General features: G+C 31.7%; 1 protein-coding gene across 1 annotated transcript in view; it reads left to right on the forward strand.

Annotated features, from left to right (window-relative positions):
* Positions 1-27,632, forward strand: part of LOC114331392 (C-type lectin 37Db-like) — a 35,404-nt gene extending 7,772 nt beyond the window's left edge. Inside the window, exons 2-4 of the mRNA XM_050655965.1 lie at positions 9,216-9,324; positions 24,234-24,543; positions 27,532-27,632. Of these exons, the coding sequence (XP_050511922.1) occupies positions 9,258-9,324; positions 24,234-24,543; positions 27,532-27,562 (408 nt within the window). The 5' untranslated portion in view covers positions 9,216-9,257 and the 3' untranslated portion in view covers positions 27,563-27,632. The remainder of the gene's footprint in view (positions 1-9,215; positions 9,325-24,233; positions 24,544-27,531) is intronic.
* Positions 27,633-27,862: the final 230 nt, after the last annotated feature.

The following is a 27,862-nucleotide window of genomic DNA, read 5'->3' on the forward strand; positions in this document are numbered from 1 at the left end:
GAGAAGATGTAGTGAGATTCATTAAAGCACAAAGTCTAAAATGGTTTGGCCACATCCAAAGAAGAGGAGCGGATGAACTAATTAGGCAGATAACAAATTGGACGCCAGTAATAAACAGACCTAGAGGAAGACCGAAAATAAGATGGGAAGATCAACTGCGAGACGATATATCCAATATGAAAATTACAGTCTTGAGAGAAAAAATACAGAATACGAAAGAATGGAAACAGATCACAGAGAAAGTAAAAAAACACGAAAATCTATAAAGGATAATGAAGAGGACTTATGCGGACCAATCCACCGCAGAAAATGAATTAAAAGAGCTCATGTACCGGAGCGACCTATACTCTACTAGAGTGACCGGTCTATATATATAATATTTTTTGAAGTATTTTTGTTGTTGTTCTGTTAATTTATATTTATTGAACTTTGACATATTATTTATTTCTAAGGAGGTGCGAAGTTCGCCTGGTCAGCTAGTTTTTAAATAAAACACCCTGTAAGGAGCGACATTTTTCATTTAAGTGATTTTAGTTAAATCTAATTATTTTGATGTCTGGGATCTAAAACTTAGAGATTGGACATTCTTAATGAGCCACACTGTATACAAATAATCGGGATATACTAGGTTGGTCAGGTGGACGGATATTATAAGGATTATTATTTTTGTTCTATAAGATACAAAACTGATAAATTTTGTTTGTTCCTAGAGGAATTAGGATTTCTCCCGGTAGTTGCGGTTACAGAGCACATGCTTGAAGTCAACGTGCCTTTTTTTGTAGAAAAATACACCACAATCGCTAGGTATGATCGACCAAACTCAGCTCATGGGGGCACCCTAATTCTTTCTACAAGTAATGATTTTTCTTTGGTAAGAAAATATGACTTTATGTTAAGTGAAACCTTGTTTGAGTTTTCCTTAGTTTACAATAAGAATCTTAATCTTTATATTATTTGCATTTATAGATCACCTGACTCTTCCGTGGAACAATTTTTTCAGATCCTGCTAAATTTGTTAGATGACCTGCCCCATAAAAGTAGAAAAATTTTATGCTGGGACTTCAACATTGATTATGCTGCTGCTTGTGCTACACAAATATCCTTGGTCAACATATTTGAATCGTATGGTCTAACAATGCACGTTGATTATCCTACAAGGATTACAAAAACTTCATCTATAATAATTGATTATACTGTCTCAGATTTCTCACTCCTTAATGTCCACTCGATAATTATTAATGCTGGACTATCTGATTATACAGCAGTTTATACAAAGTTTAATATCTTCAGCAAACCCTCCTCGAAAACCCGACGTTTACGCAGGATTTTTTCCACCCGGAACTTTCGTAATTTCCAAAATTTATGCTTAAGCTCTGCTCTGCTCTTTCCTGCTATGGACGTGGATAATAATTTCAGTGATTTTTTAGATAAGCTTGTCTGTATATTCAATAAAGCATTTCCTTTAATTACAATTAAGCCAAAACATCTCAAATCCTGGACTACTAAAGGTATCCGAATATCTTCCAAGGATATGACTTCTCTACTCTACATCAAGAAATTTACTACCAACGTCTCTATCACTGAATATATCACCAAGTACAGGGCAACCTATCTTAAACTTATAAAATCAGTTTAAAAAGTCTACTACCAAAACCGTCTGGGAAGCTCTAAAAGTGTTTCAAAAGAATTTTTTTCCATAATAAACGATTTTCGACATAAAACCAACACTGCTCAAACATTTTTTCCTTCCAGGCCCTGAAAATCTAAATGAATATTTTGTTAATGTGAGTAAAAATATTACATCAACTATTTTGCCACAACAAGATCCCATTTCCTATCTCCCTAATTCAAGAAAGGTCTCGAATTCATTCTTTATAAAACCAGTCGATAAATCTGAACTGATCCAAATGATCAATAATATCAAAAGTAAATCTTCCTGTAGTACTGATGGTCTATCGATAAACATTTTTTCTAATCTCCAGAAAATGTGTTGGAAGTCCTCATCTCACTAATTTGATTCTTTTGAGAAAGGTAAATTTCTAGAGTGGCTAAAGACAGCCATCATTATTCCTCTTCATAAGGGTGGTGAAATATCTAATGCCTGCAATTATTATAGACCTATACTGCCGTGCTAAGCCCAAAGGCGGGAACTGATTGGTTATCGAAAATGAGATTTTTGTATTTTTAGGTAGAATAGGGTACTTAGTATATATTTATAAAGTCTTTGGAGTTGTAGAAGCATTATATTTTAAATAAAATTGCAATTTTTTTAGCGGTATCTACACTTTTCAGTTAAAATACTAAGCCATTTGGCGGTAAATGTTAAATACTATGGCGTTTTGACGGTATCTGCTACAGTTGCCGTCCATATACCTTAGCATATGGCACTTACTGCTAATCTACTTTCAAGAATGCTACGCCTACATTTAGAAACCGCCAAATCACCTTAGTATTACAAAGTAAATTCGACCTAACTTTACAAGGTTAAATTATTGTGTTAGTTAAAAGAGTTGTGTTAGTAAAAGAAATAATTAGCGAGGATGGTAAGAACTTTTCGAGATTATTATATCTATTGAAATGTATTTTCATTTTTGTTTATAGTATTTCAAGAATTAACCAATTATGTTGTCCTAAACAATATGAATCTGCGCCAAGTGGATAATTCATATCTTGAATTAGGCGGTAAGATATTTTCATATTTAAAAAATATGTCTTTTTTTAATTAGGTTTTAAAAACTTAATAATATATCCACACGCTGTCCACAAACATTTTTAGAAAAAGAGACTTAAAATATTTTGTTTTTTTAGAAAATCAAGTAAAGTCGAGTAAGAGTTGTGAAACTCGAGGTGAAACCACTGAAGACAATATTGTAGAAAGAGAAAAATTTATTGTAAAGCAATTACAAGAGGTGGAAAAAAATTATGTTCAGCCTGTACAGGCGCAAGGTTTGTTTTATACTTAAAGTTTTCTGTATGTTTAAACCCTTTGTTGGTCGTACATGGGGTTAGCAGTCCCACTGATTGCATTTTTTTTTTGTTTAAATACAAGCTATTATCATTGTTTAACTAGACAATGTCTAGTAGTCCAGTTATGCAATGCTATTATAGGGGAGTGCATTTAGATTTTCACTTCGGAAAAAATCAAACAAGATAAAACTTTTTGTAATTTCATTAAGAAATGTTTAATAAACAACATATCAAAAAGTTCTACTCGAGAAGTGGGTGCTTCATTTTTTATTAAACAAATGAACAGCGAAGTAAGATGTTTTTTTAAATAACTCCGAAAATATAATTTTTAGAAAAAAACTGACTCAACCATTGAAAAATTTAGAAAACTTTTCAAAAAAAACCTTATATAAAGATTTTTCTAAAATTAAATCTCTAGCTTCTGTAATTTTTTATTTATAACGCTAAAGTCACCCTTCTCACAAACATGCGCAATGTAAACTAGCGTTGGAAGAAGTGCACGGTTGAGTTTTTTTAATGTAATTCTTTAACTAATGGATCAAAAGAAATTTTACAAATTGGACATGAAAGAAGATGAAATAAGCTATCTTATGGTTGTAATAAAAAGAAATAAAATATACATAAGTACGGTGTGGGCGGAAAATGAGCCTTACATGAATTGTGTTTAAAAATGATTTAAAAATGTGTAACTAATACAATTTTACTTATAGAACTCTCAAAGTTGCACAACTTACCTCTCAATTATCTTACTAAACGATTTTTCATTAAAAAAAAATCTCAAAAATTTAATTCAAATAATACGCCGTCTCAAATAATGTAATTTTTGAAAACTTCGTAGTTTTACAGAATTTCCACCACTTTAAGACGGTATTACTCAAGTTTGAAACATCTAATACAATTTTTTTGATATTTTTTTAAAGCTTAGGATGTAATCTTTAAAAAACACAGAATAATTTTAGTTAAAAAATGAAATAAACAATTTCTGTTTGAGAAAACTAAGAAAGATAACAAAAATGTAATACAAAAACCGAAAATTACCTGCTGAAAAAATGTATATACAGAGTGATCACAACTTTTTTCTGTAAAACTTACCTAATATATATTTAATAATAAGCTTCAACAATAATAAATGTTTAACAAAAAAAATTTTTTTTAGCTCTTATACAGTATGTCTGCGTAACTTGGAACCTATTGATAACTTTTTTAATATCAGTTTAACGAAAAAAAGTTATTCTTTATAAAATACTCTGCATCGTATATAACATAGGATGCAACCATCAAATATCAAATTTTGTTAATTTTATACGAGGTATGTAAAAAAATATGAATTTCACTCAAGAGTAAAGTACCTTTATATTTCACAATATCGTAAATTTTTATAAAGAAAAGTTGTTTGGAATTAAAAACTATGTTCCAATATGTAATTATATCCTTCTAATCGAAAATTTGTTTCTTTTTAAATATTGTTTCAAATTAATTATACCCAACATCATTAAATTTTCACTTATTATTTATGATAACTGATTTATTATTAATTTTATGAAGAAAGTTATTCATCATAAATAGCTGTGCATGGTCTAACACTTAATATGCAAATATAAAATATTACATTTTATCAATATTATACGAGGTATTTATGTCAAAAAATTATATTTCGCTCAATAAATATGTACCTTTATAGTTCACAATATTTCGATTAGAAGAGTGTAATTGCATATTGACACATCGTTTTTAATTCTGAACAACTTTCCATAATAACAATTTTCAGTATTATTAAAAATATAGGTATTTTACTCCTAACTGAAATTTTTATTTATTAACATATCTTGTACAAAATTGATAAACATTGATATTTTATGATTGCATTTAAAGTCTTAGAATATGCAGAGCTTTTTACTAAGAATAACTTTTTTATTTATGATCCCATTGCAACAATTTTTTGAATATTGAAGAGATAGATTTTGAATAATTTGTTCTTTCTTTCTAATACATTTTAATTTTTAATATTATGGTGAAAATTATTTGTTCATCTTTTTTTAAGAATGAAATTCCATATTTGTTTGATTGGATTCTACTTGTTTTTCATTTAAATATCCGCCATTTTGAAATTTAAATTTTTAATCTTTAATTAAGGTTCAACAACCTGTTAAAAATAAAGACAATAAATGTTTTAGAAAAATGTTCTTTTTTATGTTCTTTTTAGAAAATCCGTATTTTAGATCCGCCATTTTATAGTTTATAATGTTAACATTTAAGTTAGGTTTATCAAAGCTCTCAAAAATAAATATATTATGTAGAAATAAATACATTTTGTAAAGAAATTATGAATTTATAACTATTTTTTAAGTTATCCGCCATTTTGGATCTGCCATTTTATAATTTAAATTATCAAAATTTTATTCAGGTTCAGCAACCTCTCAAAAATATCCACATATATGTAAACAAACACGTTTTATAAAAAAATTCGGATTTTACAACTGCTTTTTAAGGATTTTTAGGAAAAAATTCACCATTTTGAATCCGCCATTTTGAATTTGCAAATTGTAATGTCAGATTCAGGTTCAGCATAATCAAAACTAAAATAAAAACATTTTTTATCAAAATAAAATGTTGAATTCACCCATATTCTTAACATTATTTATACAAAACAATTGTTATTCTTTAAACAATTAATAAACAATTAGCGGCGAAGTTTGTGAGTAGAACTTTTTACTTTAACATATTTATAAACTAACAAAAAAAGTTTTAGAAAAATATAACCTTGTTTGATTTTTTCCGAAACATTGTTTCTTTTCGTTCTAATTGCACTCCCCTATTATAGATACGGGATTGTAGATTTGGGATATCTTTACTTAATCTTTTGAGAATCCTTTACCTAAGTTTTATACAAAAATGCTGGTTTTATTCCCTTATAAATTTTCTAAGAATGCGTCAGGTACCTGGATAATGATCCAAAAATTTGTTTGTATATTTTAAAAATCTTATATATCCCATAATTAGGTATTTTTCGGTCTAAAAGACAATGTCATCATATTTTAATCAAAACATATAACTAGTTTGTACAATACACTAATAAAATGTTAAAATTTGCCCTAATTACTGTAAGTAATGGTATTTACCCGAATATAATATTGTGAAATACCCAATAATATAACAATGCATAATAATATTAGGGTAGGTCTCGGCGATCATAAAAGCTCTATAACAACCTGTCGTAAAATAGCAAACCTTTGTCGCTAAGAAACAAAATAAAAATAGCTGAGAAAGTCAAAAGTATGGTTTATAATCACTTTCACAGTTTTGAAGAATTCTTTAAAACGCTTAACATCAGCAGGTGTTTAAACATCTATAACAATCTGAACGGATTCTGTTTTTTCCTACTATAAGTACACTTCTGCCCAAATTATTAGACGCACTATAAAAGATTTTATAAAAAAATGTTAATTATGAGGTAATACCATTGTAATACTAAATAGGTGTTGTGTATGTACCGGACACAAGGTATGTTGTTCGGTTGTCTATAAAATTGTCTATATTGAATCACAAATAGAACATTAATGTTAATGAACCAATATAATATATTATATATTATAACATATTATGTATTTATTGACTCTTGAAAGAAAACAGATGTAACGACAACTAAATATGTATTGTCAATTTGTTGTTGTCATATTGTGGCTCAACAAAATAATAACATTTAATAGTTCTTTAGTTATTTCAATTTAATAAACTGTAATACACAGAAAAGCTTTTTATTTCATATCAATCACAACTGTAAACCACATACCGCTAATAGGCTTAGTTTTATAGTAAGTTTTGATAAAACGTTTTAGCGGTATCTACCTCTTTTTATATAAAACTTTGGTTTAAAATATAATTAATGGTTCCCTTAATAAACTGGGGCATATATGCATGCATTAAAAACTTTAGCATTCAATTTTGAAATCGATTTTGCCACCATTTTATCAAATGTTAGTTACCGCCTTTGGGCCTAGCACGGCAGTATAGCACTACTACCGGTACTCTCCAAAATTATTGAGAGACTCATAAAAGCCCGACTTAGGTCCTTTCTCGTTGAAAACATTTTATCACAAAATCAGTTCGGCTTTTTAAATAATAAATGCACCACTGATGCCATGTTTTCTGTACTACATGAGGTTTATCAAGTACTGAACAATAATTTTCACACTGCCACCATTTTTTGTGACTACGCCAAAGCTTTTGATTGTGTAAATCACAACACATTGTGATAAAAAAACTAAATTTCTACGGAATTCGAGGTATTTCTTTAAATTGGTTCCAATCTTACTTGGATGATAGGAAATAACTGGTTAGAGCAAATGATACAGACTCAAGTCTCAAAAACGTTGTATGTGGGGTACCTCAACGTTCAGTATTGGGTCCTTTACTTTTCCTTATCTATATTAACATTGATTATAGACACGGACAATGATATTAATGACATCACTAGTTTAAAATTCGATGGAAAAATCTTTCTTTTTGCTGATGATACCAGTATCACTTGGAGTAACTCAAATATTGCAACTCTTCATGCTACTATAACTTCTGATCTACTTACAATAAAACCTGGTCTGACTCTAATTTACTCTCGTTTAACGTAGATAAAACAGTAGCATTATCTTATAGAGGAGCTCTTCAACCCTTACCTCTTAATAACAGCCAGATCACTGCCGTTGATTCTGTAAAATTTCTTGGTAATATTTTAGACAGCAACTCTAAATGGTTCCTCCAAATCGATTTGAAGAAGAAACTATCTTGAACTTAATTTAACATCTTCCAAAATAATATATTTTTCTTTATTGGAGTCACATCTTCGTTAGGGTCTTCCTTTTTGGGGTTCTGGTACAGCTGCCCAATTCGATGTTATTTTCAAATTACAAAAAAAGCAATAAGATATCTGTTTGGCTTGAGAAGAACAACACATTGCAGAAGCTACTTCAAAAATCACGGAATTTTAACCCTTCCATCTTTGTGTATTTTAGAAACTGTTTACATGTCTTTCCACCAACCATCTTAACTACTTCACGAGAAATTCTACCTTTGACGTTTATTTACCGACCCCGTCCTCTGAGTTAGTAAAGAGATCTATATTATATTCCGCAAAAAAACTTTACAATCATCTCCCTCTACAACTTAAATCTGCAGCATCTTTCCCCAAATTCAGTAAACTGACAAAAGCCTACCTATCTGAAAGACCATACATTATTCAATAGAAAACTTTCTTAATCAATAACTAAGAAATTACAGTACCCTTTGCACAAGTAGTATTTTTATTATTATTTTATCTATATATAGGTGCCATATGCAGCAGCTTAACTTTTAAACTTATTAATTACTACGTAGACTATGCGACTTGCAATTTATTTAAATTTTTAAATTTTGCAATTGATTCTTTCTGTTTAACTTCATTATTATTATTATTTTTTCAATTGTATTGACGATTCATGTAATTTTAGTAAATTGAATTGTTATTGTTTTGTTTTCTTGACTTTTTGTAAGCTTTTTCAATAAAATTGTACAATTTTTCATGACAATAAAGCATATTTCTGTTCTATTCTATAACTATTAATTCAGCTTACTAGAATTGTCTCAGTCCACCCTGAAGGTGAATCGTACATGACAAAAGGACGGAAAGTCTAGTTAAATATTTTAATCGTCAGGTTCAAAAACTTTATAACAGTGTGAGCTGAACTCACTGAACGGTTTCGTTTCCGGACTCTGCTGGTGGTCTCAGTATCTGATAGTTGCCGGCAAATGGTTAGTTCAACCCGCTATAAGCTTCAGCCATGAAGACTGCTGATAAATAGTCCGTCTTACTGAATTTACGTTCTTGTTCTTATCTATTCTCTTAGCTGGTCTAGCGGTAAGAGTAGGAGAGGAAGTTGGAAGGAGATCTGGAAGAAAAGGGGTGCTCACTAGACACTTATAACGTAGTAGCTATTAAAATATTAATTTGTTACATTTTTATAAAACTCTTTTAAAATTCGACCAACCTTTTACACGAATGATCTCATTTGATTCAAATTTTTTCCCTGGAGTGCCTATTAGTTTGGCCCAGAAATAGTGGACTGGATTTATTATTAGTGGTTCATTTATATGTATGTCAATTCAGAGGTTATTTTTTATAATTGATCGACTTTTTGAGTACTAGGTTTAAATATGCCGTAATGCCCAAATTTTTAATAAAATTTTCTTGGTATGACTTAAAGTATCTCTTAATTCAGGGTAACATAATTCATGTAGAACAGTTCTGCAGATACCACGACATGAATTTAGTGAACATAGAATCACAGGAAGAGAATAACTTTTTGGAACAAAAGCTACTTGAAGCAGGTATTTCTGTTTATATTTTTTCAGATAATGTTCATTTTATTCAGTTAATAGTATTATTTTTAGGGTTACTACAAAATATAAGATTATTTATATAATCAGTTTTTAATACTTTTACTTTACAAACATATTTTACAGATAAAGTCGCACCAACATCTGAAGTTATTAGCGACATATAGACATATACACATGAGAAAATACTTATAAATAATAAATTTTTTTAGTCTTTAAGGAATTTTATCAAATCTTCTTCAAATATGTATTCTCTTTTACAATATTCTCCATCCACAAGATTTCTCTTGTTTGGTCCATCTTCCTAACTGATATCTTGAATACTATACACTGAGCACTGACAAGCCTAACACCGAGCGAAAATTTTGACTGCGTTATACAATAGCGGATTAAGTGTCAAAATGTAGTTGTTTTGAGATGAGTTTAAAAGTTTTCAATTATTTGTTTTTGGTGCTATTTGGATTAATGCTTATATAACAAAATCTTACATGTTTTTAAATTTTTTATATATTTATGTGCAAAGTTTGGGCTTGGTTTATCACATAAAGAGGGTTATTGTGACTAATTATATGACAGGGCCGTAACTACCATTGGAGCCACCGGGGCAGTGCCCCGGGGCCCCGACCAAGGGGGGCCCCGTGTATAGATTTTAACGAGGAAAATAAAAATATATATTTTAAAAGCCGATCCCAACGAAATATTTTAAAATGACACAATTTTAAAAAGACCGCAACATAGTTTTAATTTTTCACTGGAGAAATTAGTCTTTTAGACTAAAATGCAATTGGAACAGAACAGGGCCCCTGAGGCCTGAGCTAAGCTGGGGCCCCCGAGACCTTAACATACAAATTTAAATTATTATTTAAAAAATTAGTTATTTCGGCGTAATAAAACCTGAAATGCCATTGGAAGAGGGGGACCCGGGCTAACCTGGGGCCCCCGAGACCTTTCGTAAACATGTAAATTGTGAATGAGGAAATTAGTTATTTTGGCGAAATAAAAACTAAAATGCAACCGGAATAGGGACCCAGGTCCCAGCTACTTTGTCTTAATCAATTTACCCCAGACCACATCTTGGTACGTGAAAGGAACCACATATGGAAAAGAAAGGAATACATAAGGTAAAATGAGCACATTTGGATCAATCCCACCAGTACACTGACCAGCTTCACTGAGTGTGCTTGGCTCACACTGCATTAGCTTAAGGCACCTTAAAGTGCCTTTAAATCAAAGTGAACACGAACGAAGAAACGAATTCGTAGGTGTTCGCTTGGTTATTCGTTTGGTACAAAGTAAGACCATTTACATTGTAGCGAACGAACGCATTCGTTGATAATCCGTCCGCAATGTCAGATACAGATGAAGCTGTAATCATTAGACCTGCTAATTTTATAGTTATTGCAGGACATGGTGAAAAAAAAAAGAACGAAGAGAGTGTGGTGTTCACATAGGAGGGAAAATGCGCTTTCAAGGGGTTTCAAATATCAAACATTTTTCCGGATCCCCCCTTGCGCTGGGGGTAAACTCCCTACACCTCCCGGTAGGGGCCCCCGGTCACATTTGCCCAGGGGCCCCTAACATCGTAGTTACGGCCCTGTTATATGACCGTATTTAAATCGAGTAACAATGATTTAATGAACTCTGTTGAAATTTTTTTTATTTAGCTAATGCCTCGACAACTAATGGCCATTGGCATACTGTTGAAAATTTGATAAATTCAAAAATGCAAAATAATTTATGTTGATACATTTATCTCTTAACTCGCAGTTTCACTGGTTCTTGCTTGTTAGGCTATGCAATCCCCTGCTTCATTTCGTTGAAGGCTAATATGTGAAAGAACACATTATTGTATGGTAGTTAGTTCTTTTTTATTAGGTGAGCAATTGAATGTGTTGGAATCGGTAATTATAAGAACCTTAGATATATTACTGGAGTTCATATAAGTAAGAGTTTGGTAGAAGGCATATAACTCGCCAGTTAAAGTACTGCTTACAGACTGTAATCCCTAGTATGAAGTAGCGACAGCTGTGCCAAGTCCAGTACTTGTCTTAAATGTGTCTGTGTGTACATTGTAGTAGTTAGAACAGTTGTTGGTAATAATATATTTTGTAAAGGAGCAGGTACAGTCGTTCGTTCTACAAATATTTAAAGAAGGTCATGCATTGTCTACTTGAGTTTACACAAACTCCCATGGTCCATATAGAAAAACACAAAGTTTATTTTTCATTATATTGTATTGAGTAATTAATGCCGTCTTTCTCTTCCTTTAGATATGAAATTTTTGTTTGTTAATTGGCGGGTTGTTGCCCTCATAGAAGATTGGCACATCATCTCTTCCCAAGTTGCACCGAACGGGTTTATTAAGTTTTTTAAAGATGCTTTAAAACTGTAGAATAAAACTAAAATTAAAACCATTTGGTTTTTAAGTAAACCTTAAGGTTGCAATAAAACCGATTTCAGCATAAAAGGGTCCACTCTGAAAGAGGTCAATAAAACCAAAAATAAAAGCGTTCTTAAAACTTTGTTTTCTTAGGCAGGCCGCACATCAAAGAAACATGAAACGTAAATTACGTTTCATGGAAATAAACCACTGCTAAACAAATATACGTCCGGTTATTTATGAGACTCTCCGAAAATAAAAATGTGTCATGAGCATGAATCACACTCGTTTCATTGATAGGCGGACTTTGAGATTTGTTTAGCAGTGTTTTCTTTTCATGAAACATGTTTTTCGTTTCATGTTTCATGTTTTTCGTTTCATGTTTCTTTGGTGTGCGGCTTGGCTTAAAGCAACTGGTTTTAAAGCTGCTGTGAAGGTGCTTTTAAAACCATGTTAAAAGACACTTTAAGTGCAGACAATTTTATAGCAAACTTAAAAAGGTTTCTTAAATGGAGACTTTTAAACACCATTTACCATATTAAATGATTCTTTAAACCCATATACTCCATATAGGCCAACAAATTTTTACATGTGTTATGATAGGTAAATACGCATTTGTAATCATAAAATAATAAAAAGTACTTGGTTATTTCGGACTGTCAAGGTAGAAAAACACTTGCGGGCCCAACTTTATTGATAATGTTAACAAAAAACTAAATAACTCACGCGCCCTAAAATTTCTGACTTTTGGCGATTAAAGAATAAAAATAATTAAAAAATTTAAATCCGAAAAATATTAGTTTGAAATAAAATTAATTTTATCTACAATTTTAATGTTTAAAAATGTTAAAATAAATCGAATTTACGTCTTTAAGTCGCTTATTTATAATCTTTATGTAAGCCTTCTATTGTAATCTATCATGGCTTTCAGCATCTCCAGAAAGCAATATGGCCGAAATCCAAATAAAACTGTTTGGTCTATCGACAGAGAATTGTTAAGATCAAATGGTTTTATTTTATACCTTGCCAAGAGCATATATCCTATATAAAAGCAAGGTTGCCTTGGAATTAAAACCGTTTAGTTTTAATGCTAATATCAATAATGCCACTCGGTTTTAATGTGAATCTAACCTAAAATCGAGACGTCGTAGTACTGTGTGTGTTGTATTGTTTATTTAAAATGACCAGTTCGTTTATATTTTAAGTACTTGCGACATATTTCTTCCATACTAACTGTAATTCCACTTTTTACAACACACTACACCACTGTTTCGCTAAAAAACAAATGGCCGACCATTTTAGACATGAAAGAAGAGGGGATGGGTTTAGTTTTACTGTTTCTAATAAGAAGCATAGTTTAGTCTATACGATAGCCAAATAAATTCAGTTAAGATCGTTTGGTTTTAATATAGCCTACTAATTGCTTTTAAGAAAGCAACTTTAAAGACCACTAAAAAAATAGTTTTAAGGCATATGTTTTACTGACATAATAGTCTTGAGATCAAGTAGTTTTAATAATAGGTTTTATTAGTCGTATTAGGAGAATCTTTAAAACTGCTTTAAAACTAAAAGGTAACAAACAAGAATCTACTAAAACCAAACAGTCCGGAAGTTCTTTATAAAACTGATTAGTTTTAAAGTGAACTGAGAATAAACCATTTTCAAACTACAATAAGACAAATTATTTATTAAGATTAATTAGCCTTATTTGATACTCTTATTAGATACTTTAAAACTAGTGACAAATGCTTAACAGTTTTAAAGTTCTGGCAGAATATCTACAAGGTAACTTTAAAACCATTATCTTCTTATTTACCACAATAAAACCTTTATAAACCTTAAATAAAATTAAAATGTTTTTATTGTGCTACTTGGGTACCGAGGTTGGCCGATACTTTTTTTACCTCTTAGTGATTTGTCTCTTGTTATTTTAACGACTATTACGTCCGCCATTGTATTAATATGATTGTTATATTCTTTTTATTTGAACACTATTCGGTCTCTCAGTCTGTTTTCCGTAATTCTTCTGAGTATACTCACACCTGCTGTTTCCGACACTCTCTGTGTTTTGGCTGTGTCGGATCTTGTTACTGATGCGTATGTGATTATTGGTGTTACACTGCTATAGGGCTTTTCATCGATTGTCATTTGTTTCGAGCTTCTGTCATGTGTCACATAATATTAATATATCTACGTCATACGTCTTTGTTTTGTATCATTGGCATATACCAATAACGTATGACGTAGATATATTAATATTATGTGACACATGACAGAAGCTCGAAACAAATGACTGTGAATGAAAAGCCCTATTATAGATTATTTAGTCTCACAGTAGTTAATGTGTCATTTACGCAATAATATATTGTTTTAAGTTCGTCCGCTATAACTTTTCCCGTGCGCCACGATTCATTTTCAAACAAATTAAGTCAAAACATAAAGTGAAACGTACGCCGATGTGTGTAGTATATACACTGGGGTGCAAAATTAACCGGACACCTTAAAAATGGGTCTTTTTTGATGACTCGAATTTCCTAAACCAGTTGTCCGATTTAAGTGATTTTTTTAATATGTTATATCCTCATCGTTTAACAATGTCGCTGTAATAGTATTGTTTCTAAACAGTTAAATTTTCATTGTATACCGGGTGTACCAATCAAACTGTGTTTTTTTCTCAAAGTTCGCATCACCCTGTGGAATATTCTAATACATTTAGGGCCGGTTGTTCGAACACTAATCAGCAATGATCATTATCAAATATTTAATTACTATCACCAACTGTCAATGTCAACTTTGTTTGGGTTGCTGAAAACATAATTGATTACAATTATGAGACTAGTTAATAACTTAACATAACAATTATTAACATAATTGATTAATAAATCTCATAATTGTAATCAATTACGTTTTCAGCAACCCAAACAAAGTTGACATTGACAGTTTCGTGACAGTAATTAAATATTTGATAATGATAATTTTTGATTAGCGTTCGAACAACCGGCCCTTAAAATACTGAAATTAAAATCCAACTATAGCCTCATGTTTTCTCAACATTTTGTTTTTTGATTCATTCGCTTACGTTAGACCATAAAAAAGTTAGGTACTTTAACAACCAGCCATGTTTTTCATCAATACAGGGTGTTTTTAAAAAAGTATGGCAAACTCTAAGTGGTAATTCTGCATGAAAAATTAATGACAGTTTGCTTTATAAACGGTGTGTCCGCAAATGCTTCGTTTTCGAGATAGGGGGTTTTGAATTTTTCTTACAAACTGGCGATTTATTTATTGCTTTAGAACCGGTTGAGATATGCAAATGAAATTTGGTGGGTGTTAAGAAGTAGTTATTGCACATTTTTTGACATACGATTAAGAATTTAATATTCACCATTGGCGCGCCATTGGGTAATATGACGGCTCATATTACCCGTATCCTGCCAATGGTGTATATTAAAGTCTTACTTGTATGTAAAAAAATGTACAATAACTACGTCTTAAAATCCACCAAATTTTATTTGTATATCTCAACCATTTTTAAAGTAATAAATAAATCTTAAGTTTGTAAGAAAAACTTCAACACCCTCTATCTCAGAAACGAAGCATTTGCGGACATAGGTTTATAAAGCAAACTGTCATTATTTTTTCATGTAAAATTGCCCCTTAAAGTTTGTCATACTTATTTAAAAAGACCCTGTATTGATGAAAAACTTGGCTAATTGTTAAAGTACCTAACTTTTTTATGGTCCAACATAAGAGAATGAAGCAAAAAACAGAATGTTGAGAAAACATGAGGCTATAGTTGGGTTTTAATTTGAGTATTTTAGAAATGCTAGAATATTCCACAGGGTGATGCGAAGTTTGAGAAAAAAAAGAGAGTTTCATTGGTACACCCGGTATACAATGAAAATTTACCTGTTTAGCAACAATATTATTACAGCGATATTGCTAAAGAATAAGGCTATAACATATTAAAAAATCACTTAAATCTGACAGCAGGTTTAGGAAATTCGAGACATCAAAAATGACCAAGTTTTATAATGTCCGGTTAATTTTGCACCCCAGTGTAGTATACAGTATACAAAATGTATATACACATTGACGTTAGTTTCACTTTATGTTTTGACTTAATTTGTTTGAAAATGAATCGTGACGCATGGGAAAACTTATAGCGGACGAACAATATTAAGGCATCCTGTCAATATATTTTCTCTTTTTACTTGACCTCTTACCTGGACATTGTACTCCCTAGGTATTTTATTTCCATTACTTTTTCAATGCTTACTTACATCGACTTACTTTGTCGATCACAATCATACATACAAGAGGCACATCTTTTACTTAATTTTTCATTACACTTATAGATCTATAAAATTGTATAAATTAATTATTGGAGTTCCTAACACGGCTATCATTGACTGCATCGGGTGGAACAATTGCGATTCACCTAACTTACGTAATATTTGATAATTTTTAAATTAATTGTTTGTACTATGTAAATTATTTTTTAATATTGACTGCTTTACGGCGGCCGATATTGCACTCTAAGCCTAACAATCAGTTGGGGTATAGAGACTCATATGGGTTAAGTGCCAATATCAGCCTAAGTACTGTTACTTGTGCTTGTCTTAGTTTTAATATCTATGTAATTTGAGCGATCGATCAATAACTTTTACGAACAACAACAGCAAATTTTGTTAATTTTTTTTAATTCTACTGATAGATTTATAATATATATAGGGTGAGGCAGATAACTGGCCTCTCGAGAACTAAAGGTAACAGAATCATAAAAATTGGAATTAAGGGGTTTTGAAGGATGATCTATTAAATGAAAATATTTTCATCTCTTTGCAACTTCCGGTTATACCGGAAGTTGCTTATAACTTCATTTTTTTAAATAGGACACCCTGTATATTTTTACATTTTTGGATTCTTCTCAATATCCTCTTTCTTAAAATATGAGATTTTGTAATATTTTACAGTGCTAGTCAAAAGTCCGTACCCCCCCTCGTATCTTTTGAACGGTTATACCTATAATAGTGAAGTTTGGAGCAAAAAAATAAACAGACGTAAGCTTCTTAACTAGTCATGACAGGTGACGTAATTATGACAGATGACTTTACAGCGCCACTGTGACAGATAATTTTAAATGGGATCGTATGACAAGTGATACCTCGTTTGAAAGGTATTGAAAATACCTATTCAGTAATACTAATTTTGTTTGAGTTAAAGCTAATTTTGATGAATAAATGAAATAAATATAAAATTGTAGTTTCGCATTTAATTAATAAAAATTCAAAATTCCTCAAATGATTACTTGTCAAAAAGGTTGAGGTTGACGTAAAAACTACTAGAGAATTGAAAAACGTCAACATTTTTGACAAAAAAACCATAGGCGGACATTTGAATTTTTATTTATTAAATGCGAAACTACACACACCGGCAAAATTAGCCGAATACCATAAAAATGGGACATGTTTGATGTCCCGAAATTCCTAAAGCTGTTGGCCGATTTGAGTGATTCTTTTAGTATGTTATAGCCTTATTAGTTAAGAATACCGGTGTAATAATATTGTTGCTAGACAGTTACATGTCATTTTATACCGGGTGTTAAAATCATACTGTGTTTTTTTCTTAAAGTTCGGAACACCCTGTGGACTATATTAGCATATATAAAATATTAAAATTAAATCCCGATTGTAGACTTAGCCTTTCTTAACATTTTCTTTTTTGATTCATTTGCTTATGTTGGAAAATTAAAAAGTTATGTGCTTTAACAACTAGCCATGTTTTTTATCAATAAATCCTCATAGTAGGGGAGGAAAGTTTGCTAAATTTACAGTTACTCGAGCGTTATGGGGACCTATTGGATTGTGAAGAGTGGGTGTTAAAACCAAAAAAAGTTATATTTTCCATAAAGTGCGGGACTCTCCATTTTTTAATTTAATTGTCCATTTCCACCAATCGTTTTTTCCGATTATAGCGCCACCTATCCATAATTGGAAAAAATGTTGCGAACAAAAATTGCTTATTTTTACGTCAAGGATCCAAATCTGCAATAAAAATTGGGGGCTCCTATTTAAAATTTTAAAGCAACCCCCCACCTCTGTGGGGGTCGTATTTGGTGCCATTCGGTAGATTTTTGAAAAATATTGAATAGGTGTATTTTGCAGTTTTACGATCTGATGTTCATTCCGCGAAATATCGCAGGGTTCGTATTTAAAATTTTTAATTAACCCCCCACCCCTCTCCGTGGGGTGTCACGAGCCCCCACGGAAGTGGGGTGGGGGATTTATTTTAAAATCTTAAATACGAGCCCCCAATTTTTATTGCCGATTTGGATTCTTTAGGTAAAATTAAGCAACTTTTATTCGACACATTTTTTAGAATTATGGATAGATAGCACTATAATCAAAGAAAAATGATTGTTTCAAGTGGAAAATTAAATTAAAAAAGGAAAAGTCCCCCACTTTATGAAAAACTTAACTTAATCTTTTTCTGATTTTAGCACATACTCTTCACAATCCAATAGGTCCCCATAACGTTCGACTAACTGCAAAAGTATACTTTCCTCCCCTACTATGAGGATTTATTGATGCAAAACATGGATAGTTGTTAACGCACATAACTTTTTCATTATCTCACATAAGTAAATGAATCAAAAAGTAAAATGTTAAGAAAGCCTAAGTCTACAATCGAGTATTAATTTTAATATTTTATATATGCTAGAATATTCCACAGGGTGTTCCAAACTTTAAGAAAAAAACACAGTATGATTGGTACACCCGGTATATAATTATATTTACCTGTCTAGCAACAATGTTATTACAACGATATTCTTAAATAATAGGGCTATAACATACTAAAAGAATCACTCAAATCGGACCAGTGGTTTAGGAAATTCGAGACATCAAACATGTCCCATTTTTATGGTGTTCGGCTAATTTTGCCGGTGTGTGTACAATATTATATTTATTTAATTTATTCGCCAAAATAAAAATAAACTAAAACTCAAAAAATTAGTATGACTGAATAGGTATTTTGAATACCTTTCATACGAGGTATCACTTGCCATAAGGTCCCATTTAAAATTATTGGTCACAGTGGCTCTGTAACGTCATCTGTTACTATTACGTCACCTGTCATGATTAGATAAGAAGCTTATGTCCGTTTATTTCCTTCCTCCAAATTTCACTATTATGCATATAACCGTTTAAAAGATACGAGGGGGAGTACAGACTTTTGACTAGCACTGTATAAGTTATTTTAAGAGATATTTACGTTTTTTTTTTAATATTTTGGTAGCAACATTCACACCCTGTAGAATTGTAATAGTTTGACATTAAAAACTCTGCTTACATTCAAGTGATTTTTAATAATATAGTCTATTATTGTTAAGAATCATTAGTATAGCTAATTTTGAAATTTTAGTATAGAGGGATGGTCGAAACTCGGAATGAATATTTTCTGAGTTTTCTTAAATGGAACACCTTGTATTTTAGTATTGCAATGAAATGACATTTCATGGTACTTTTTTATTCTATAAGCATTCCCTATACCTAACTGCTTTAATTTGTGAGTTATTGGTGATTCAAACTAAACATTAATTGCAACAAAAAATACGTAAAATTTTATTAGGTTGGCCGTGAAAATATTCATCACAAATATTTTTTCAGAAATAAATATATATTAATCCAGACTGATCCTTAAAATTACCAAGAATGGTGTAGCAATCAAAATACCTACGTAGTTAAGATTGTTGGTGCGATTAACAATTAAGCTCAAATTAAAGCAGTTAGGTATAGGGAATGCTTAAGAAATAAAGAAGTACCATAAAATACCATTTCATTACAATACTAAAATACAGGGTGTTCCATTTAAGAAAACTCATAAAATACTCATTCCGAGTTTCGACCAACCCTATATACTAAAATTAAAAATTTAGCTATACTAATGATTCTTAACAATAGTAGACTATATTAAAAATCATTTGAACGTAAGTAGAGTTTTTGATGTCCAACTACTACAATTTTACAGGGTGTGAATTTTGCTACGAAATTAATAAAAAAACGTAGTTATCTTTTAAAATACCCTGTATAACATTACAAAACCTCATATTTCAAGAAAGAAGACATCGAAGAGAATCCAAAAATGTAAAAATATACAGGGTGTCCTATTTAAAAAACGAAGTTATAAGCAACTTCCGGTATAACCGGAAGTAGCAAATACATGAAAATATTTGCATGAAACAGATGACTCTTCAAAACCCCTTAATTCAAATTTGCATGATTCTGCTGCCTTTAGTTCTCGAGATATTTCTAATAGGACCTTTAATTGCATCACCCTGTATACATATGTGGAAACTAATTGAAACCTAACATTGTGTACATGTATTTATAAATAAATATTTTGAATCAGACGTCTGTCTTTTGCGGCATGCAAAAGTCCGACAGTGTTATTTATGCTTGTCCAGTTCTTTATATTTCGCAGCCACGACATTTGTTTGCGACCTACTCCTCTGCTGCCCTAAATCTTTCCTTGGATGATTAGTTGAGGGATTGCGTAGTTTTCCTTCCCCTCTCAGGATATGACCCAGGTATCCAATTTTTCGTGCCTTGATCAAGTTGAACAATTCTCTCTAAGTATTTGCTTTTCTTAAGACTTCCTCGTTTCTCACCCTATCTGTCCATAGTATGCGGAACATTCTTCGCAAGGTCCACATTTCGTAGACCTCCTACTTATTAATGGAAGATATTTTCAACGTCCTTGTCTCCACGCTGTATAACAATATGGACCATAATATGGTACACGACAATTAGACCGAAAGCAGTAGACCGAACTCATTAGACCAAAAAACACTTTACCGAAACCTCACTATACCGAACAGCATTAGACCGAAATGGTACAAAAATAAAAAAAATGTAGTAAATTATGCTCAGACGTTGTATTTCTGTCTTTTTGTTTATTGTATTTTTTTTGTATTATTTTATATATAGAGTGTCCCAAAAGTTCTGGAACGGTCGAATATTTCGCGAAATAAACATCGGATCGAAAAACTGAAAAATACGTTTTCAATCATTTTCAAAAATCTATCCAATGACACCAAAGAACAATCCGCACTACACCCCCTGGAGGTGGGGTGGGGGGTAACTTTAAAATCTTAAATGGAAACCCCTAGTTTTTCTTACAAATTTGGATTTGTTACGTAAAAGTAGGTAACTTTTATTCAAGATGTTTTTTCGAACTGTGGATAGATGGCGCTATAATTGGGAAAAACGATTTATCCTGATACCATAGGTAAATTATAGAAACGGTCTAATATCTCACGAAATACACTTCCAAATGAGAAACCAAAAAACAGATTTTTAATCTTTTTTGAAAACCTATCGAATAATACCAAACATGACCCTCTAACCCACCCCCTGGATGTGGGATGTGGGGTGGGGGTAACTTTAAAATCTTAAATAGCAACCCCCAATTTTTATTGCAGATTCAGATTCGTCATAAAAAATTAAGCAAGATTTATTCGAAACATTTTTTAAAATTTCTGATAGATGGCGCTAATAAATCGAATTTTTCAAATTAAGGCGCCATCTATTTTAACAATTCTAAAAAATGTTTTGAATAAATGTTACTTAATTTTTCATGACGGATCCGAATCTGTAATAAAAAGTGGGGTTGCTATTTAAGATTTTAAAGTTACCCCCACCCCACATTCAGAGGGTGGGTTGGAGGGTCATGTTTGGTGTTATTCGATAAGTTTTCGAAAAAGATTAAAAATCTGTTTTTTAGTTTCTCATTTGGAAGTGTATTTCGTGAGATATTAGACCGTTTCTATAATTTACCTATGGTATCAGGATAAATCGTTTTTCCCAATTATAGCGCCATCTATCCACATTTCGAAAAAATGTCTTGAATAAAAGTTGCTTACTTTTATGTAACAAATTAAAATCTGTAAGAATAACTGGGGGTTTCCATTTGAGATTTTAAAGTTACCCCCCACCCCACCTCCAAGGGGTGTAGTGGGGGTTGGTGTTTAGTCTCATTGGATAGATTTTTGAAAATGATTGAAAATGTATTTTTCAGTTTTTCGATCCGATGTTTAGTTCGCGAAATATTGGACCGTTCCATTACTTTTGGGACACCCGTATAAACTGTGTAAATTGTTACTCTATATACTCTGATATGCCGATTTACAGAAGAAATACAGAGACTCTGCTGACAATTAAAACGCCTCGTTGATAACTTTGATGTTCATTGTAACATTATTATTATTATTATTATACATAAACAAGGAGACAAGTCCCTATTATGCCCAAAAACAAAGAAATTACATAAATAACCTACTAGTAAATACAATATAAAAAAAAAACAACAACAACAAAAAAAAAGATACAATTTGGGTTTACATAAAAAAATATTTCAACTATAATAAAAAACTGTCAAGTCTGTTTTTAAATGTGTTGGTAGAGGGGGCTGAGACAATGTTATCATCCAGGTTATTCCAAATATCGAAAACTCTATTTGTTAAAAAATTCTGTCTTGGTCTCGTACAAAAGTTCTCTTTTTTCAGTTTAAATTGGTGACCTCTAAGGCGTTCATCTTGATTGATTGTAAAAATTTCGTCGAGATTTCCGAAATTAAATTTTAATATTTTAAATGTGGTTATTAAGTCGCCACGTTGTCGGCGAAGTCCAAAAGAAGTTAGGTGGGCCATACTGAGCCTTTCTTCATAGGAAGATCTTCTCAGTCCCAATGGAATTCGAGTGGCTTTTCTTTGGACGTTTTCCAACAAAATTTTGTCTCGAACCAAATCAGGATACCACGTTGGGCCAGCATATTCAAGAATCGGTCTTATGTAAATAGTGTAAAGTTTACAGAATGACTGCATTGAAGCTCTCGAAAAACACCTCCGAATAAGATATATTCTGGAGTTCGCACGTTTACAAATAGACTGAATATGGTCGGACCACGTTAGGCTGCTGTTTACGATAACACCGAGGTCGTTATACGAGAACACTGAATCTAATGGTTGTCCGTTAACGAAGTACGGCACAAGTGGATTGTTTTTACCAATTCTAAGCACTACACATTTTTCCGTGTTTAAGGGTAGTAACCACTGGGAACACCAAGTAAAAATAGAGTCCAAGTCTCTTTGGAGGGCTAACTGGTTTGTGATAGGATTGGCATATATTTTTGTGTCATCAGCATATAACGATATTTTACTTGAAACATAGGAAGGAACATCGCTGGTATAAACCGTAAAAAGCAGAGGTCCAAGGACAGAACCCTGCGGCACTCCACTTTCCACTAACCTGTCCTGTGAGAAAGAATACTTAATTACTTAAGGGGGATTGCACATAACTTTAATTTTTAGTATTTAGTTTTTAGTATTGTACACAGTAAATAAAAAATAAACCAAAAACAAATAAAAACAAAAAACAAAGCAAAACAATAACCTTTAAACTCGCCAGTACTTTGTGCTGCCAGTCCTAAGCCTGGATAAAGGGTTAAGGGAGGTTGATGTTACCCTTGTTCAGATTACAATCCTGTTTGAGTAGCCTATATTATGTACCTAATGCTTTTCGGTCTCCTGCTTTTCGGTCTCCTACTGTTCGGTCTAGTGAGGTTTCGGTAAAGTGCTTTTCGGTCTAATGAGTTCGGTCTACTGCTTTCGGTCTAATGATTTCGGCCTCTTTACAGTAAACCGGACAATATAGCACTTAACCATTCTGTAATGTAGATTGAAGGAAAGATTGCGGTTACCAAGTAGCGGTTTAAATTTTTTAATAAAAGCTTGTCATGCTTGTTCGGTACGGCATTTTACAGACGGCGTTCCAGTACATCACAATTTTTTAGTGATGAGCATTTAAATGATAATTTTTCTGGAAAATTGATTGAAAGGAACGAGAAGGTGGACTCCATGATCTCCAGAGTTGTACAAGCTGTATAAAACCTAAGATGTATAAAACACCAGCTACAACTGAAGGGGTAATGGAAGAGAGAATTAGAAATTATAGCATGAGATTAAATAAAAAACAAGTAAATTTATTGAAAAATTTTTCTTGGTAAAAGGTATATTTATTTAAAAATCCCATAAAAGGGCCAAAAATATTAAAACAAAACGTTTTCGCTCTGTAAAAATAGCATCATCAGTGTTACAAGAACATGCTAACCCACCCAAAAATACTAAGGTTAAAACCTTTTAAAAATAGACTAAATGTCTTCCATAAATGAATACTTGAGTTTTAAAAGGTTTTAACCTTAGTATTTTTGGGTGGCTTAGCATGATCTTGTAACACTGATGATGCTCTTTTTATAGAGCGAAAACGTTTTGTTTTAATATTTGTTTTGTGGCCCTTTTATGGGCTTTTTAAATAAATATATCTTTTACCAAGAAAAATTTTTCATTTTTACTTATAATTAATGGTATACAGCCAACTACAGGAAATTCTTCCTTGTGGATAAATAAAAAAAATGTATTATTAAAAAATATCAAAACTTGCAGCACTTTTTTAAATTTTAGGTCCCCAAAATGAGTTCTTTTATACTTCTTTCACAAGAATACCGGATAACAAAATTTGGATTTCTCTGGCAAGTGGCAAGTCACTTAAATATTTTAACTGGCACGAAGGTGAGCCAAATAATATTGTCAAAGAAGAACAATGTATAGTAGTGCGTTTGGAAAATAAACAATTAAAATGGTACGATTCGTCATGCTGGGTTGCTAACTATTTTATATGCGAAATTATTTGGACTAAAAGAGATCAGAAATTGTTGCAAATTTTACATGATAAACTACAAAAACAAATCGAAGCTCAGGATAGCAATCTTAGGTAAGGAAAGGTAGGTAATTTACGATATTATTCCTATTTTGTTCATTTGTAGTTTAATTTTGTAGTTTAGTTGATTATATAAAAATTTCTAAGTAATTTAATATTACTAGTTCTTTTTGTACTTATAAAAATTTCTAGATGTGTAGTAAATTATATACAGAGTGGGCCAAATAAAAGGAGCCACCCCGATATTTGGCAGTATTTATTAGATTTTAAGAAAATAAAAAAACAGGTCAATTTTTGATCTAAGGGGGACACATTTTTACGGTACAAACATCTGTCATTTGTCAACTCCCTCCCTTTCACTAACCCCACCCCTTATTTTTAAATAGGGAATAGGGGTCGTGTGCTGGCTCATTTGAAAGGTTATTTCAGTAATATCAACATTGACATATAAATTTATACAGGGTGTCCAATAAAAATTATTTTAAATTAAATTATTTGACACAAAAAGAAGAATGTATGTAATTTATTTAACTTAGAATGCATTCGACTGCTGATAAAAAACAGAAAAAAATGTTTATTTAATAAATAAACACTGTTTGTTGCTTAAATTCAATATTCAACCTACCAAGAGGCAGATGGGTGGAAGCTTGAACATTAAAATTAAGCAAAAAGCAGTGTCTATTTATCAAAAAACATTTTTTTCTGTTTTCTGTCAGCAGTAGAATGTGTTCTGAGTAAAATAAATTACATACATTCTTCTTTTTGTGTCAATTAATTTAATTAAAAATAATTTTTCTTGGACACCCTGTATACATTTTTAAGTCGATGTTGATATTACTGAATAGAGAATTGAATAACCTTTCAAATGAGCTAGCACACGACCCCTATTCCCTATTTAAAAATAAGGGGTGGGGGAAGTAGAAGGGAGGGAGTTGACAAATGACAGATGTTTGTATCGTAAAAATGTGTCCCCCGTAGATCAAAAATTGACCTGTTTTTTTATTTTCTTAAAATCTAATAAATACTGCCAAATATCGGGGTGGCTCCTTTTATTTGGCCCACTCTGTATATTAAAATAATAGTAACTCATACACAAAAAGAAAACTGGAATGCGACACTTAAAAATGCAAGAATTTAAACAGCTAGACTCTAGAGAAAGTCTTAGCTTAGAAGTGTGCTTTAAAAGAGGTTGAGCGATTTATACACTCTGGGCCAACATTATCCGGCCACCTTAAAAATGGGTACTCTTTGATGTCTTATATCTCCTAAACCTGTTGTCCGATTGAGGTGATTTTTTTTTTATATATTATAGCCTTATTCCTTGACAATACGATATAATAAAATTGTTGCTAAACAGGTAAATTTTCATTGTATACCGGGTGTACGAATCAAACTGTGTTTTTTTCTTAAAGTGTTCATCACCTTGTGGAATATTCTGGCAACTGTAGAATACTGAAATTAAAACCTAACTATAGCCTCATGCTTTCTCAACATTTTGTTGTTAGACCGGTTCGCTTGTGTTGGATAGTAAAAAAGTTAGGTGCTTTAACAACTACACATGTTTTTTATCAATACAAGTGTTACTAAAAAATTTTGGCAAACTTTAAGGGATAATTTTGCATGAAAAAATAATGACAGTTTGCTTTAGAAACTTATGTCCGCTAATGCTTCGTTTCCGAGATAGGGGGTGTTGAAATTTTTCTGACAAACTGACGATTTATTTGTTACTTTAAAACCGTTTAAGAGATTCGCATGAAATTTGGTGGGTTTTAAAACGTAGTTATTGCACATTTTTTGGCATACAATTAAGCATTTAATATTCACCATTAGCGCGCATACGAGTAATATGATTACCCGTATGGCTCATATTACCCGTATGCGCGCCAATGGTGAATATTAAATTCTTAATTGTATCTAAAAAATATGCAATGATTACGTCATAAAACCCACCAAATTGTATTTGCATATCTCAACCAGTTTTAAAGCAATGAATAAATCGTCAGTTTGTCAGAAAAATTTCAACATCCCCTATCTCGGAAAACGAAGTATTTGCGGAAATACCGTTTATAAAGCAAACTGTAATAATTTTTTCATGCAGAATTACCCCTTAAAGTTTGCCAAAATTTTTTAAAAACACCCTATTGATAAAAAACATGTCTAGTTGTTAAGGCACCTAACTTTTTTATTGTACAATACAAGCGAATCAATCAAACAACAAAATGTTGAGAAAGCATGATGCTATAGTTTGGTTTTAAGTTCAGTATTCTACAAATGCTAGAATGTTGCACAGGGTGATGCAAACTTTAAGAAAAAAACACAGTTTGGTTCGTAAACCCGGTATACAATGAAACTTTACCTGTTTACCAACAATATTATTATAACGATATGGTCAAGGCCTAAGGCTATAACATATTAAAAAAATCACTTAAATCGGACAACAGGTTTAGGAGATATAAGACATCAAAAATTACCCATTTTTAAGGTGGCCGGTTAATTTTGGCCCAGAGTGTATATCCACAAAGAGTCAATCACAATGTCGACAATAATAACGAGAACCAAGAAGTAAAGCTTTCTTACCATGTAAAAATGTAAGTTATTCCTTGTAGCTGCGGTTTAGTGTATATTTTTTTTCTTTTATTGTGAAGTCTTTTACGAAGATTGGCGATCACTTCTTGAAACGCTTCCCTCTATTTTGCAACGTGAAATATCTGTACAACATTGAAGTTAGTTCAATCTTTGATATTCCTCAGCCAAGATTTCTTCTTTCTTCCCAAGCTTCCCCTCTACTGCACGATGACGAGTAGCAGAGAGTATTATTATTTATTATTTCGAACGTATTTATTATTTATTATTTTATTAACGTTTCGACGTCCACATCGGACGTCCTTATTTCGCATTTTAGGAACTTACATCAAATGTTTCAGAAACCCATCAAACGTTAAAGAAATATCTGAAGAGTGGACAAAATGATTAACATCTTACATTATATGATTATAAATTAAATTACAGTACATATTCAGATATAATTTTTTTTTGTTCTAGCATGACCATAGCAACTCCGACTGTTCATTAAACATTACCTACTCTACAAAAATTAATTAATGGAACTAATGTTATTTTATAAAATAAAAATGAAAAAATCATTGTTTGTGCTTTACTAACATTTATATACAGGGTGTCCCGAAAAGATTGGTCATAAATTATACCACAGATTCTGGGGTCAAAAATAGGTTGATTGAACCTCACTTACCTATACCTCGTCCAATTTACTTACCGTTGCACGTCATCCGCGCCATAGCCTGTGACACGATACCAACACGAAATATTTAGGCGGTGGGTGTGTTCTTTTTTAGAATCAAAATGATTCTAAAGT

The sequence above is a fragment of the Diabrotica virgifera genome, chromosome 7 (genome assembly GCF_917563875.1).
Source record: "Diabrotica virgifera virgifera chromosome 7, PGI_DIABVI_V3a".
Taxonomy (NCBI): Eukaryota; Metazoa; Arthropoda; class Insecta; order Coleoptera; family Chrysomelidae; genus Diabrotica; species Diabrotica virgifera.